General features: G+C 38.4%; 1 protein-coding gene across 1 annotated transcript in view; it reads right to left on the bottom strand.

Moving 5' to 3' along the window:
* galnt18b (UDP-N-acetyl-alpha-D-galactosamine:polypeptide N-acetylgalactosaminyltransferase 18b) overlaps positions 1–17,497 on the bottom strand; it is a 280,229-nt gene that overhangs the window by 87,291 nt on the left and 175,441 nt on the right. The window contains 3 exon segments of the mRNA XM_062028599.1: positions 9,464–9,578; positions 11,247–11,444; positions 11,800–11,983. Coding sequence (XP_061884583.1) covers positions 9,464–9,578; positions 11,247–11,444; positions 11,800–11,983 — 497 coding nt within the window.

Raw genomic sequence — 17,497 nt, 5'->3', positions numbered from 1 at the left:
GCCACCCACAGTGGTTAAAATGTATCTTAAAGATGTGGATAATGACTATGTGCTTTGAATCTTGACGGAAGTGGATAATAATATATATCCATATTTAATAGTTATTTCTTTTGTATCTCCTATAGTCATATTTTAATCAGCTAATGTTTCGTCTGGTACAAAGTGCTTGCATGAGTGCTGAGAGAGTCAGAGCGTTGAATATTCTCTCCGTTGAGACTCCCATAACATTCTTGAGATAAGGGGACAAAGCGGTGCTGGGCTAGGAGACAACAGGTAGGGAGGTGGGAGGGGAAGAGGGGGGTAGAGGAGAACGTCTGGGGGAGATCGATCTTAGCTGCGCTAGTGAACGCTTCTGTACTGGATTGGTCATGTTTATTGTCAAAGCTTTGAGAATAAACCACAAAATACCAACTACTGCCTGGTGATCAGTTTAAACTTCAGCTTATGTGCCATAAAAAGAACTTGGGAGTGACCAGCAACTTAAATTCCCTGGGAGGAAGAGCTGGTCAACGCAACAGTCTCTAAAGAAAATTAACTTCACTTATTGTATTTTATATGTCCTTCATGTTCCGTACAGTCCGTGTGAATGACTTAGACGTGAATTTAGGTATAACTTCCATCACAGTTACAGGAACTTGTTAATAACCCTAGGACAACCTGTATATTTATTATCACTGTGTTTGCAGTTTGCAGTGGTGTACAACTGAAGCATACCGGTTGCAGCAGGCAATTGGGTTTAAAGGTTGTATATTTGTATGGTGGTTCAATTTCTATTCATAAACTTTATGCCAACAGTAGTGTTTTCCTATTGCACTAACAGTGCAAAAAAAAGGCCACATTACCAGTTTTCCATTGCTCTCAATAATCCTCATGTGTTAGTCCAAGTTTCCAGGGAATAATTTAGAAGGATGATGTTTGCTTAGGGCACTCCTACAATGCAATGTTCCAGCGAGTCCTCATTGGCACATTGTCTGGTACTCAGTCAGTAGTGTTTTGGCAAATTATTTCCATTACAATACTGTCAGGCTCCAATTAGCTGTGTGTGGTGCAGCAAGGTCTCTTTAGCAGGAAATCGAAACACTTGGATTTTCAGTCCACAGTACAGAGCCAGTAACTGTTTAAGAGTGGCTATTCATTAAACAGATTTTTGATCCCCACTCCATTTATTTGTTACATGCATTATACACAAATCATCTGATCCAAGTTCAGTGTCTTGTTCAAGGATGGAAGGAAGGAATTTCTCAGACCCGCAATCTTATTATCTTCAAGCAAAGTGGACTGAACCACTGCTGGTGGGCTTAGTCAGTGTAAAGCAGGAGTGTCAAACTCGTTTTTATTGAGGGCAACATTGCAATTATGGCTGCCTGCAAAGGTTAGCTCGTGACAGTGAATGTGTGAATATAAATGTATAATCTTCTTATTATATTATTACACAATTGCCTATGCATTTGATTTTTGGAGTTTTGTACATACAAATTGATGGATAACTTGCTTTGAAATCATACGTGAAGGTGACAAGCAGAAATGTAAGTATTTTTTTGTATTTTTACAAACAAATTGTAATACAGCATACAATAATTAGGTGTGCTCAAAATGTTTTATTCATATCCGAATCATGATTCCCTTTTTTTCTCCCATTCTAAGCTAATTAACAATTTGCAGGAATTGTTTAATATATATATGTATAATAATATTCTCTAATAAAATAATATTTGATGCATTAACAGATAATATAACACATTTAAAACATATGCCATTTTATACATTACATACATTTTTTTCTGTCAAAAAAGAAACAATGAATACATTTAGTAAGAACAATGAAATACGCAAATTATTTCTAGGCTTTCGCAGGCCATATTAAATGATGTTGCGGGCCAAATCTGGCCCCCGGGCCTTGAGTTTGACATCCGTGGTGTAAAAGGTCCAACATACAGTGACACCTTTATTTACGAACCCCTCATTGTACGAAATGTTCGCTTTACAAAACACGAAACGAAAAAATATATACTTTGGTGTATGAACCCTATCTCCGTGTACGAATGTTTCATCCACCCATTGTGGGTCTGCAGCACAGCCATTTTGTATACAGCAGCACATCCATTGTGAGCGGGCTGATCACCCCTTCCTTCCGCTGCACGCAAATAAGATTAACTAACAAGTTAAAGTGTTTATTTTCTTTTTACCCTTAATGGCTGTTAAAATTAAGGAGTTTTGTGATTTCACACTGTGATTGTGTGCGAGTGTTGGAAGGCAGCTACACATAAGGACACTTAAGCCAGTTGCGCTCGAGATCTTTCTGTGTGGAGTTTGCACATACTTGCCAACCCTCCCGTTTTTAGCGGGAGACTCCCGGTATTCAGCGCCTCTCCCGATAACCTCCCGGCAGAAATTTTCTCCCGACAAACTCCCGTTATTCAGCCGGAGCTGGAGGCCACGCCCCCTCCAGCTCAATGCGGACCTGAGTGGGGACAGCCTGTTCTCACGTCCGCTTTCCCACAATATAAACAGCTCGCCTGCCCAATGACGTCATAACATCTACGGCTTTTAGAGAGTAGAGTGCACAACTGCGCACACAACAAGGAGACGAAGCAGAAGAACGAGGAAGTTACAGACATGGCGACGCCGTCGACGAGCAAGATGAAGAAATACGCTTGCAAGTTCCAAAACGAATGGAAACAAGAATTTCAGTTCATCCAGGACAGTTCGAAGGGGACGGGGTGGGTAATTATGTTGCCTGTACATTTTGTAAAACAGACTTCTCCATTGAACACGGTGGCCGAGTCATGAACGGAGGAGAAGTTAAACAGGACAATACTGCCATCTACTGGATAGCCCCCGGCACACTGAAATTCAAGTATTTATTTTATTTATATGTATAATAAAATAAATATATATACATATATATATATAGCGGCAGCACGGTGGCAGAGGGGTTAGTGCGTCTGCCTCACAATACAAAGGTCCTGAGTAGTCGTGAGTTCAATCCCGGGCTCGGGATCTTTCTGTGTGGAGTTTGCATGTCCTCCCCGTGACTGCGTGGGTTCCCTCCGGGTACTCCGGCTTCCTCCCACCTCCAAAGACATGCACCTGGGGATAGGTTGATTGGCAACACTAAATTGGCCCTAGTGTGTGAATGTGAGTGTGACTGTTGTCTGTCTATCTGTGTTGGCCCTGCGATGAGGTGCCGACTTGTCCAGGGTGTACCCCGCCTTCCGCCCGATTGTAGCTGAGATAGGCTCCAGCGCCCCCCGCGACCCCGAAGGGAATAAGCGGTAGAAAATGGATGGATGGATGGATATATATATAGCTAGAATTCACTGAAAGTCAAGTATTTCATATATATATATATATATATATATATATATATATATATATATATATATATATATATATATATATATATATATATATATAAATATATATATATATATATATATATATATATGAAATACTTGAGTTGGTGAATTCTAGCTGTAAATATACGCCCCTATTAACCACGCCCTTAACCACGCCCCCCCCCCTTCCGGTATTGGAGGTCTCAAGATTGGCAAGTATGAGTTTGCATGTTCTCCCTGTTACTGCGTGGGTTCCCTCCGGGTACTCCGTCTTCCTTCCACCTCCAAAAACATGCACCTGGGGATAGGTTGATTACACTAAATGATCCCTAGTGGGTGAATGTGAGTGTGAAAGTTGTCTGTCTATCTGTGTTGGCCCTGCGATGGGGTGTCGACTTGTCCATGGTATACCCCGTCTTTTGCCCGAATACACCCCCCGCGACCCCGAACGAGACAAGCGGTAGAAATGGATGGATGGATGGATGGGCTCTTGGAATAATGGAACCCATTATTCATGTTTAAATTGTGTCACAATAGGCCTTTTGTCGTAGTAGGACCCCAACGCAGAGACGAAACAAATAAAAAAAAATAAAAAATAATAACAAAAAGCACACTCAAAAAGGAGTGAGAAAACAACTAAGGATGCACACAAAAGGTGTGGAGGAACGGAAATAGCACAAAAAAGGTGTGTAGAGGAATAAGAAAACACTACACAGAATCAAGGAGCGTGAGTTGAGCCAGAGCAGAGGAGATGAACACGACTGGAAGGGTGAACCATCAGGAATCAATTGGCGCAGAGTGAATGGACATGAGAGCTTAAGTAGTCAGAAAGAAATGGGTATCAGGTGTACGCAAAGGTGGCTCTGCTTCGTAGCCCGAAAACCAGGCACTGCAACATAAAGCAGACAGGCAGCAGCAGAGCTGCCAGATCATGACACATTGTTTTTAATGGAGAACGTTGCTTCAATATACTAACTCTTCTATTTACAAACATTCTCAAGAACAAATTAGGTTCGTAAGTCAAGGTTCCACTCTAACTTGGTGCCATTAAGTGGAAAAGAGCCACGAGAAATTTCAACAATTACAAACGTTTGTAGATAAAATACTGGCATGTGAGGATTAATAGCAAAGTGCCTTGCATAAATCCAGTTCCTTTGAAAAATACTGTAGTTACAAGGGAACCAAAATATTACAAACACCATTAACTGCAATCTACAACTCCATTATCGTTACACCTCTTTGAATGGAACATACAACAACTTTGTAAATTAAAACAGATGCTTTACTTGCTAAAAAAACATTTTGGGAGTATACATCAAGGACATCTCTATGCAACTAGAAGAGTTCCTCATTTTCACAGTCCACAGTGCTGATGCTTATGATTTAGGGCAACGACTACACTTACTGTATCTCACGAGACAGACACATAAAATAAACATTTGTGTCAGCGTACTTAATTAGGGTGCAGTGATTGATTGACAACAGACAGCCTTGGTAGGATACCACTTTAAAGCATCCGCCAAAGCCTGTAGCTGTCGGCCTAGTTTGTCTCTGAGGATGCTTCAGCTGCCAGTCATGCTGGCGGCTGGTGTGAAGGCATGACCAGCACACACTGCAGACATGCCAGCCTCCATAGGCTCTGGATTTCCAAAACCATCACTGAACTGTCAGCCTCGAGGCGAGTGAGAGCCGGGGCAAACGTTGCGAAGTAAACAACATGCAGTTTGAGTTTGAGGAAGCACGGCATTCTTGGAAGAACATAACTCTCAGCACTAACCTTGCATCTTTTCTGGCCCATCTTTGTCACAAGTGACTTTGTTGCTGCGTTCACAATCTTTTGCTTGAATTCAGTATTCTAGTCAATTTAATAAAGAGGAGGCTGCTGTGTGCCTGCTGAATATTCACACTGATTAGGTTGCTTAGCCGTCATAGACAAAGTTGCATTACCATTTACTGAAAATGGTTAAAGTTTAATATAGGATGTGTCCAAGGAGACTATTAATGCACTAAGTCAGTCCGGCTGTTGCCAAAATCTTTTACAGTAATACTATTTATTAATTTTCTACCACTTTTCCTGTTTAGGGTCACAGGTCAGCTGAAGCCTATCCCAACTGAATTTAGGCAATCTGGGCTGACTAATCTTTAAAATCAATGCACTCTTTGAGCCCAGGTAACATCATTAATGATTTGTATTAACCGCCTCTGCATGTTATACTTTAAGGCGCACACGTACACGTCACTTTGTGTTATTTTCTTGAATACGGTTTAAAAACATGAGTTAATGTCACACATGTCTTATGACACAAACTAAAAAACTTAGTTTGACCTGTTTTTTCCCCCATTCACTCAGGCTGCATTTTTTCTAAAGGTTGTGTTCATGAAGAAAAACTTACAATTGTGTGTGGACAAAAGTCTGAAAGGCACAGAAAAATATGACTTGTTTTTTTTAACTGTTCGACAGTTGACATAGCCTTTGAGAAGACCTGCTCATGGATTGGAGATGATCTAGAACAGTGGTTCTTAACCTGGGTTCGATTGAACCCTAGGGGTTCGGTGAGTCGGCATCAGGGGTTCGGCGGAGCCTCCGCCGCAGAGGTTAAGACACACCCGACTCATCGCATAAATAAAAACTTCTCCCTATCGGCGTATAATGGATACCCCCAAACAATGTTCCCTCTAATTTTCCATCTGATTTGCAGGTGTGTAATTTGTTGTAAATTCATGCACTGTGTTGGTTTTGTTCTTTGAACAAGGTGATGTTCATGCACGGTTCATTTTGTGCACCAGTAAAAAAACATAACTTTGTCTTGAATTTCAAAAACAAATTACATTTTAAATTTTCACTAAAGAAGGGTTCGGTGAATGCGCATATGAAACTGGTGGGGTTCCGTACCTCCAACAAGGTTAAGAACCACTGATCTAGAACCTATACATAACGTAACAAGGCCTTGGTTGAAGTGGTCATTGTCATGGTGAATTACCATTAACATTGCTATTTTTGACGATTCATAGGGTGGAATGTTGGTTTGGTTTGGTTTTGTGTAGGCATGGGTACTAAATTCTATACTTTTATAGAACCCGACCAAAGTCCAGTGATGGGAATTAACTACTTTTTCCAGTAGCTTGGCGGTAGCTTAGCTACTTTTTTAACAAGTAGCTTTTCCTGTAGTTTAACTATTTTTAGATCCATGTAGCGAGGTAGCTTACATTAAAGCTCCAAGCTACAAAGAGAGAAAATTAACTGCGAATCCAAGCCAGAAAAATATGGAGAAAATACAATGACATTGATGAATGAGAACATCCATACATAAGGAGAAAATCCATCACGATTGATTGGTGTTTGTATGATGAGTCACAATTGGCTAATGTTAGGGCGAATCATTACGGACTGGCCAATCAGAGGCAACATAAGGCAGGCTATTGAAACCAGGAAGCAAAGTGATAACAGACAGTTTTGTCATGATGACAAGGGAATCAGAGAAAGAGAACGCTTCAAGCTGACGACTCAAAAAAAAAAAATGGCAGAGGGATTCTCTCCCACAGATTAGATTTTTCCTTTAGTGATGAAGACGACTTCCAGGAAATCCACAAAAATGCATGTCCCCTGGCCATGCATTTTACAAATTAATGTGTTTAGAGAAGAGAACATCATGTTAACAGACCACAAACCAAAACATCAGAGCACTTCAGAGTTTCAAAAAACTAATGTGGCTGTACGGTTAGTCAATACTTATTGTATCTACTATCAATGGTCTTCTTCTTTTGCTGACAAGGGGAAAAAGAAATGAATGTGTGGATGTGGGCCTCCATCACAATAACTGCAACAGCAGCAGCACTGCCAATAATTCAATAAACTGAACACTCACATAATATTTGAAAAACGGTCTTTGGACACACCCTTAAATAATTTAAATAAATCAATCAGGATTTGGCTTAAACCCATTAGTTATAGAATTAAATCTCAATTCTTCACCTTACTAAGGCATTTTGGACGATCGTGCACTTTCAACTTTGTGAAAACAATTTGGGGAAGGTTTTTCTTTTTCCTGTTTCCAGTTCATAAAGCAAGGAACTTCAGAGCCTCAACAAACACCTTTGGGATGTACTCGAACAGAGATGGTGAGCCAGCAGATGGTCTCTCACATCCAGCATGAGTGACCTTGCAAATGTTCTTCTGCATGACAACTTCCCACACAAACACTCCAACATCTTCCCAGAAGAGTAGAAAAAATGTTGACTGTGATGTGACTAACTTGATATTATCTTTCATTTTCTAACCATCTCTGTACTAACATTTCAATACAACAATGTGTAGTTTAATATGAAGGTCAATATAATGGATGAAGCAAACATGTGACATTGAGGCAATTGTATATAAAGGTAATTGGATGTTACAATGTTGCAATTCATATATGATTCACAGACTATTGGCTCTCAATTAAATAATTTGGGTTTTGCCCTCAAAGCCTTCCTGTATCCAGAGACTTACTCCCTGAATTTGTAATTAATAATAAAAATTACCAAACATTTGATTTTATAATAATTAGAAAAAAAAAAGAAAAGAAAAGTATTAATCTAATCACTTTAGTAACACTGATATATATAGTGATACTATACTAATCTGAATCAATCCCCCCTACTTTACATTGAAGCTTTAGCATTTAGTTTCTTGTGTTGTCCAGCTCGGTGTGTGTAGCATGCTAAGCCATTTTGTTTTCTCTCGTCCCCCAGTGATAATGCTACCTGGAAGAAAACGTGTTTATTTTCAGCCATGTTGGTGAGGATTAGTATCTTGGAAGCGGCTTCATACTGTGAATAGACGACCTGTTAGTTGCATCTTGCGCTCAAATCTGAGGCAGTTTTCTGGAAAGACACCACTCCTACAAGCATGTTACAAGGAATCCGCAAATGTAATTGTGTGTTCCCGAGCGAGCATTCCTTTTGAAATAATCTTTTACGTGAGTACAACCTTTGGCCATGTAAACACTTGGACACAACTCTGGTAAAGATCGACTGGGCTCTGCAGCTCATCAGTTAAAAAAGGCAAATATCGACATCTCTACTACTGTATATTTGTCACTTTACTGGTTGTTGACAATATAAACAAATAATGCATGCATTTGAGAAACCCATCCATCCATCCATTTTCTACCGCTTGTCCCTTTTGGGGTCGCGGGAGGTGCTGGAGCCTATCTCAGCTGCATTCGGGCGGAAGGCGGGGTACACCCTGGACAAGTCGCCACCTCATCACAGGGCCAACACAGATAGACAGACAACATTCACACTCACATTGGGGGCGGTATAGCTCGGTTGGTAGAGCGGCCGTGCCAGCAACTTGAGGGTTGCAGGTTCGATCCCCGCTTCCGCCATCCTAGTCACTGCCGTCGTGTCCTTGGGCAAGACACTTCACCCACCTGCTCCCAGTGCCACCCACACTGGTTTAAATGTAACTTAGATATTGGGTTTCGCAATGTAAAGCGCTTTGAGTCACTTGAGAAAAAGCGCTATATAAATGTAATTCACTTCACTTCACATTCACACACTAGGGCCAATTTAGTGTTGCCAATCAACCTATCCCCAGGTGCATGTTTTTGGCGGTGGGAGGAAGCCGGAGTACCCGTAGGGAACCCACGCAGTCACGGGGAGAACATGCAAACTCCACACAGAAAGATCCCGAGCCCGGGATTAAACTCAGGACTACACAGGACCTTCTTATTGTGAGACACATGCACTAACCCCTGTACCACCGTGCTGCCCATTTGAGAAACCATTCAAAATAAAATGTTATCTCAAAATTATTATTAATTATGTGTGATGCATATTTGAATCAAAGACATTGTAACATTAAGGTAATCCACAATGCTGTGAACAGGTCATCCTTATGTAGTCATAATGGCACTCTTATATTCCCCACCACTCACCACAGTGCTTTGCCCCACTGGCTCCACTGCTCTACCAATGACTAAAAAACCCTCTCATCTGATCAATAGTTCTTAAAAGACTGTAGGCGCTGAACGTAAAAAGTGAGTCCTAGTGTGACCTTGCATCAGAAATAGAGTGGTAAATTACTGTTACTATTGGTATTATTGCACACATTACACGGTTGAACAATAGACATGACTCACCCTGATGCCCAGCTCCACATTTTCTCCACCATACACTTCCATCCCCTCATCCAGGAGACCTATCTCTTCAAAGTATAGCCTGTCCACAACGAAGCAGCCAATCAGGGCGGGGCTTCTGATGGAGGAGAGATGACAATGTGGCCTCAGTACAGTAGCCACAGTGATAGCCAAACATGAGGAATGATGAGAAGTTCATCATCTTAAAAATGTGTGCATCAATGACGCATGTCAGAGCTGTTAATAACAGCGTATTTACTGTACCCGCATATGAAATTACAATACTTTGTCAATTGTAATGACAGTATCACAACAACGTCGAAAGCATCTACATTGCGTCAAAATATTCATTAAACTAGAGAAGGAACCATTTCAATAAACATACTTCTTACATTAAAAGCATGAAAACCATTTTCTAAAATGAAAACCCAAAATACACTCCTCTCATATTACATACACATTTACAATATATAAATACAAATATTTCAAAGGAAAAGCGTATATGTATAAACCCTATTTTAAGAAGCAGGAAATACAGTAGTACCTCAACTTATGAGGTGGTTCCACGACAAAGATAGTAACTCCAAACTTCAAATCAGCGCCGCCCATTGAAATAATTTTAAATCAATTTATTCCGCGCTTGCCTCCCCAAAATGCTACAGTTTTAACATGTAATGTGCCTTTCAAAAATAAAAACTAAATTTTAGATAGCAAATAGTTTGCAAAAACAGTACACTATTCACAGATAATATATTCTGTATTATCAGAACCACCATCTGCCTTTTGTTGTATGCACAGTGCATCCGGAAAGTATTCACAGCGCTTCACTTTTACCACGTGTTGTTATTTTACAGGTTTATTCCAAAATGGAATAAAAACTTCTCTGTCCTCAAAATTCTACAAAGAAATACACCATACTGACAATGTGAAAAGGTTTTTTTTTCTATTTTTTGCTTGTGGCATCATATGAAAAAAGACTTGAGACTTTAATTGCTGCCAAAGGTGCATCAACAAAATATTGAGCAAAGGCTGTGAATACTTATGTAAATGTGATTTTTTAAGTTGAATACATTTTCAAAATGTTAAAAAAACACAAAAAAAACGTTTTTGCATCGGTAATATGGGGTATTGCCTGTAGAATTTTGAGGACAAAAATGTATTTATTCAATTTGAAATAAGGCTGTAACATAACAACAAATGCAAAAAGTGAAGCGCTGTGAATCACTGTATATGTACAGTAGTTAAACTTTGCATAGGTGTTTTTATTTAGAATGGAAACTATATGAGACGGAATTACCACTGTCTCTGCTGGTTGGAGCCAAGTATTGCATTTAATGCTTCAAATATTTAAATGATAAATAAATGATTAATGGGTTATACTTGTATAGCGCTTTTCTACCTTCAAGGTACTCAAAGCGCTTTTGACAGTATTTCCACATTCACCCATTCACACACAATTCACACACTGATGGAGGGAGCTGCCATGCAAGGTGCTACCAGCACCCATCAGGAGCAATGGTGAAGTGTCTTGCCCAAGGACACAACGGACGTGACTAGGATGGTAGAAGGTGGGGATTGAACCCCAGTAACCAGCAACCCTCCGATTGCTGGCACGGCTACTCTACCAACTTCGCCAAGCCGTATGATATGATTGAATCAACAATCAATACAACTAAAACGATTAAGTTAAATATTATGCAGAGCTCCAATTGAACGGTGGTATATTGAGTCTGATCAAAAAAACACAACAATAAAAAAAAAAAAATATTTGGTTTGAGTCACTTACTGGATGGGAGCACTTTTGCTGCCCTTGTGCCACCAGGACTTGGGGGGGTTGAGGTAGCGACACCACAACTCCCAGTCAAATCCTTGAGCAGACAACGCATACTCTTCAATCTCAAATGTGTCATACTTGATGTTATCAAATGACGGAGAGATTATGCGAGTTCTGTCCTCCTGAATCCTCTGAAGAATGGGTTCAGCCCTTTAAATGAGACAGAGAGAGTGCGTAGTTAATTGGAGCGTTTGTGTTTGCTGGCTTCCTCTTATCAGCCTCATTATCATGCTTGTGCTTATGCGAGGGCACAGGGATGAATTCATTTACTGCAGCATCTGATAAACTAATGGGAAAAAATTATCTTATAAAGTGTGCAAAGATGAAAATGCCAAAAAGAACATCAATTGAAAAACACATTAAACAGTATTTTCTCTTGGAATACAAATGATTATTGTGTTGTATTTGTTCTCACGCACATTAAATAGAGGCCAACAAGTCATTAAAATGTATTTCAAAGAAACCCCACATGGATTTCTAACCACTTTATCCACGTTTGACTCACCAGTCAACATTAAACTCCACGTGGGCATCGAAGAGAGCAACAACTGGTGCAGTGGCCACCCGCCACCCGCTCACTCTGGACCGGATCAAGCCCTCCTGCTTGGAATGCCGTACCATCTTGATGAATCCCGGCCGTCGACTGTTCGTCTCTGACACAAAATCCTGCAGCTTGTCCTTTAGCTCTTCTGCAAAACACACACACACACACACTTCAGTATCTTAAAAAGTTGTTGGAGATGGCAAATGAAGTCAGGCAAAAACTGTTTGTGGATAAACTTCCACCCACATATGATGTTGCAACGTTCTCCTCCAGTGGGCATCATTTTATTGGAAGAAATCCAACTACTCTGATCACTCCATTGCAGGACTGAAGACCGTCTGCAACATTTTATTTGTCTTGAGGCTTTACTTGCATTATTACTGGAGCTACACTATCCGCTGGATGATGAGTCATGCCGGACAAAATGCTAAGTGATGATATAAAAAAAATAATTATATAACTTTTTGCAATATGGCTTCCAGTAAATTCCAGGTAATGATCAAAATGATTCCCATGTGCATAATTATAAAACAAATGAATTAAAGCTTGTCCAGTCATCAACATGTTAAAGAAGGCTAAAATAAAGACCTGCGAGTTATTTATTTAAGAAATTTGTAGATTGCACGGCAAAAGAAATGAAGCTTGAAATACATGTTTTTAGCGTGTGCATAATTATCATTGGTCATGTTCCTCTTCATTATTGTAAACACTTTAAAATACATTAACCAGAAGCATATGAAATAAGAGAAAACTTTTGGCCCACTTGGGTTCTTTAAAGCAGTGTTTTTGAACCACTGTGCCGTGGCACACCAGTGTGACGTGAGATACAGTCTGGTGTGCCGTGGGAGATTATCTAATTTCACCTATTTGGGGTAAAAATATTTTTTGCAAACCAGTGATTATAGTCTGCAAATTATGTGTTGTTGTTGAGTGTCGCTGCTGTCTAGAGCTCGGCAGAGTAACCGTGTAATACTCTTCCATATCAGTAGGTGGCAGCTGGTAGCTAATTGCTTTGCAGAAGTCGGAAACAGCGGGAGGCAGCGGGCAGTTAAAAAAGTATCTGATGCTTAAACTAAAAATAAACAAAAGGTGAGTGCCCCTAAGAAGAGGCACTGAAGCTTAAGGAAGGCTATGCAGAACGAAAGTAAAACTGAACTGGCTACAAAGTAAACAAAAACAGAATGCTGGACGACAGCAAAGACTTACTGTGGAACAAAGATGGTGTCCACAATGTATTTCCGAACATGACATGACAATCAACAATGTCCCCACAAAGACGGATAAAAAAACCTGAAATATTCTTGATTGCTAAAACAAAGTAGATGCGGGAAATATCGCTCAAAGGAAGACATGAAACTGCTACAGGAAAATATCCAAAAAAGAGAAAAAGCCACCAAAATAGGAACGCAAGACAAGAACTAAAACACTACACACAGGAAAACAGCAAAAAACTCAAAATAAATCACAGCGTGATCTGACAGGTTGTGACAGTACACCTACTTTGAGACAAGAGCTATATTGATGCATGCTTGGTTATGGTTTGAATTCGTATCCAACAATTGCGACAACGACTTTTTACTGTCAACTGAGTTTTGTTTTTTTTATGATTTTTGCTGGTGGTGTGCCTCTGGATTTTGTCAACGCAAAAAATGTGCCTTGGCTCAAAAAAGGTTGAAAAACACTGCTTTAAAGTAACAACAAGGTATAATAAAATGTGTATTGTAAGAGACTGCTACATGAAAACAGTGCACATAACATTATATGGTAATACAAAGACTATTTTTAGAGGTAAACAAATGCATGTAAATGTCTGTGCTCTCAGTTTTAGAGCGGTAAATGGATTGTAAATGGATGTTCAGGTTGTCTTAGAAAACGTTTCGCATTTCATCCGACCAGGCTTAATCAGTTCATGCTGAAGACTCGATGGGACAGCTCAGTCCAGTTACGATCAACTCAATGCCCTAAGAGTACAATGGTGTCTGTGATTAAACTGTTTAGATTTGAGAAAGCTTTGATCACTTTTTCAAATACTATTGTCTGCTTCAGTGCCAACCTGCTCATCAGCTGAACACAGATGTTACCCAGCAAAGTGTGCACATGAAGTGCACTAATACTGCCTCTGCAAGCCTCTGGCCATTGGCAAGTAGGCACAAATGCTATTAGGGTGAGATAGGAGCTAAAATGTGGGTGTCCAAATTATGGCCATTCATTTTTTTCTTGTTGCAGCAAATTGCAGTAATAAAACAAAAAACAAAAAATAAATGAAATAAAAACACAAAACGTAACCCTTAAAGAGAAAAGGCTAAAATGTTGATACCAATTACTAATAATAACACATTAATTTGTCTTTAAATATTCAGTATTTTTAAACTCTTTTAAGCCTTTTTATACAATTTTAAAAATATGTAAACATATTGTAGTGAACCCCACCGCCCTCAGCGGAACACACTTTGGAAAGGGGTCAATGCAGGTTTGTTTACAATTGCACTGGTCAAATGGCAGGCAGGTCTTGGAAAAGGCTGAAAAATACTATTTCCTAAATTTAAAAAATCCAAAAGTTAAAACTCTACTGCATGCATACATTTATCTCTACTCTCAGTAAGATGTCTCTCTTGATTAATGTGTCCCCCTTCAAGAAAGTCATTTTTGCATCAACTGGCTAACTCACCAACCATAAAATGGTGATCAATAACACAATACTTCTCAAATGTTCCCTTCGCCTTCACACTTGGCAGACATACTGTTATAAGGACAAACGGTAAGTACCGGTAATGAAAGATGACCGAAATTTCACAAAAAGTTATCTTATTTTCATGTCCCATAATATGAATTAGTTTAGAATAATTGGTAGATAAACTATATATACCCGCATAGACAGTGTGGATACAAGGCATCAAAAAATACTATTTTGATCACTTTGAGGGACTGTTTGCAAGATTTACAGATATCTAGAGGGCGCTAACTTTCCAAAGTATTTTAAGAGTTATGATGGCGGGATATAACATATATATATATAACATAGCAATTTGGATAGGGTGAGCTGTTAGGGAATGTTTATTCTTGCATAACTACATGACAGCAAATTGTTCGAGGCCTCTCTTAGACTGCTTTTGTATGTGTGCACACGCTCCCTGCGTGTACGTGTTACCGCCGTACACATCAGTCACTTTTTTTGTGCTGGTAACATTTTTTATCACATAAACTTGGTAATTGTAAAATATATATATATATTTTAAAACAAATGTGTTCTGTTAAACCACTAACAGATGGTGGTGGTCTTTTTATATATTTTACTTTGAAAAATTTAACTGTGAGGAAGTTGCAAATAGCCCCGTTAACTATTTATTCATGAGAATTGTTTTTTTATGCATTTATTAATTATTTACTTACCTATTTGTCTATTTAATTAATTAATGATTTATTTATTCACTGTTGTGTTACAGATTGAGTACAAAAAAATAATAATGCGTACAATTACAATATAATACATCACATATTTCAAGTTTCTCATTACAACATGTCCGAAAAGGGGTAAGAAAAAGCTGAGCTTATTTAAGCCTACCCCTTTTCATTTCTTACCAATTTCTAACTGTACGCAATATCGAAATAAATTAACACCATAACCATAACTAAGAATAACCGCCATAGACACCGTAGCCTGTGTTTCCTCATGCTCTTTCAGCATTTTATCAAGGTTCTCGAGGAAAACATCAGCAGAAAAGGATGCAATAAAGAATATTAGAGGCGTATCTTCTTTCACTCTCGTTTTTGATTTCACTCTCGTTTTCAATTTTACTTCTTTCAATGTTTTTTCGCAGGATCTGAGTCTCTCTACCTTCAAGGCTGCTCCTGTTTTTTTTTTTAATCGCACTTGGCTTGAGTCTTTTAATTATTTTTCATCCAAACTCTGACCAAAACCCTTATTCTTCAAAGTCAAAATCTATAAAAAAGAAAGCTGCAAATTACACTCTCGCTTGGTTGATAGCCAATTTTCTTCTTTAGTTGTATTGCTACAACATGCAACTTGCAAATTTTTTCAAAATCTGCATGAACATAACTCTTGTCTTGGGATGAAGATGCTACACATGTACTCACTAGGGGTGTGGGAAAATATCGATTCGATTTCGAATTGCGATTCTCACGTTGTGTGATTCATAATCGATTCTCATTTTTAAAAAACTTTGTTTAGTTTTTTTGTTTTTTCTCCATTTTTAAATTTATTTTTTTTAAATTAATCAATCCAACAAAACAATACACAGCAATACCATAACAATGCAATCCAATTCCAAAACCAAACCCAACCCAGCAACACTCAGAACTGCAATAAACAGAGCAATTGAGAGGAGACACAAACACGACACAGAACAAACCAAAAGTAGTGAAACAAAAATGAATATTATCAACAACAGTATCAATATTAGTTACAATTTCAACATAGCAGTGATTAAAAATTTGTCATTGACATAATCATTAGACATTTATAAAAAATAAATAAAATTAACAATAGTGTCACAGTGGCTTACACTTGCATTGCATCTCATAAGCTTGACAACACACTGTGTCCAATATTTTCACAAAGATAAAATAAGTCATATTTTTGGTTCATTTAATAGTTAAAACAAATGTACATTATTGCAATCAGTTGATAAAACATTGTCCTTTACAATTATAAAAGCTTTTTACAAAAATCTACTACTCTGCTTGCATGTCAGCAGACTGGGGTAGATCCTGCTGAAATCCTATGTATTGAATGAATAGAGAATTGTTTTGAATCGGGAAAATATCGTTTTTGAATCGAAAATCACGTTGAATCGAAAAAAAAACGATTTTGAATCGAATCGTGACCCCAATAATCGATATTGAATCGAACCGTGGGACACCCAAAGATTCGCAGCCCTAATACTCACATACACACCGTTATTCATACATACATACATAGTAGGGCTGTGAATCTTTGGGTGTCCCACGATTCGATTCAAAATCGATTCTTGGGGTCACAATTCGATTCAAAATCGATTTTTTTCAGTTAAACACGATTCTCGATTCAAAAACGATTTTTTAAATTTTTTTTTTTTTTTTAATGAAAACAATGCACAACGATACCATAATAATGCAATACAATTTCAAAACCAAACCCGACCCAGCAACATTCAGAATAGCAATAAACAGAGCAATTGAGAGCAATTGAGGACACACAAACATGACACGGAACAATCTAAAAGTTGTGAGACAAAAATGAATATTATCAACAACAGTATCAATATTAGTAAAAATTTCAACATAGCAGTGATTAAAAATTCCTCATTGATATTATCATTACAAACATTAATAAAAAGAACAATAGTGTCACAGTGGCTTACACTTCCATCGCATCTCATAAACTTGACAACACATTGTGTCCAATATTTTCCACAATGATATAATAAGTCATATTTTGGTTCATTTAATAGTTAAAACAAATTTAAATAATGGATCCCATATTCCAATATATGAGTCATTATTATCTAAACTAAATGCAGTTTTTTCTACTGATATCATCTCCATAGCTTGTGTGTACCAGTCAGTATGAGTCGGACTATCAACATCTATCCATTTTTTAAATATTACCCTTTTTGTTATTATGCATATTGAAAGAAATGCATTTTTACTCTTTGATGAC

Source organism: Entelurus aequoreus, linkage group LG02 (genome assembly GCF_033978785.1).
Source record: "Entelurus aequoreus isolate RoL-2023_Sb linkage group LG02, RoL_Eaeq_v1.1, whole genome shotgun sequence".
Taxonomy (NCBI): Eukaryota; Metazoa; Chordata; class Actinopteri; order Syngnathiformes; family Syngnathidae; genus Entelurus; species Entelurus aequoreus.
The sequence above is the reverse complement of the archived record's forward strand: the minus strand, read 5'-3'. Positions and strand labels throughout refer to the sequence as shown.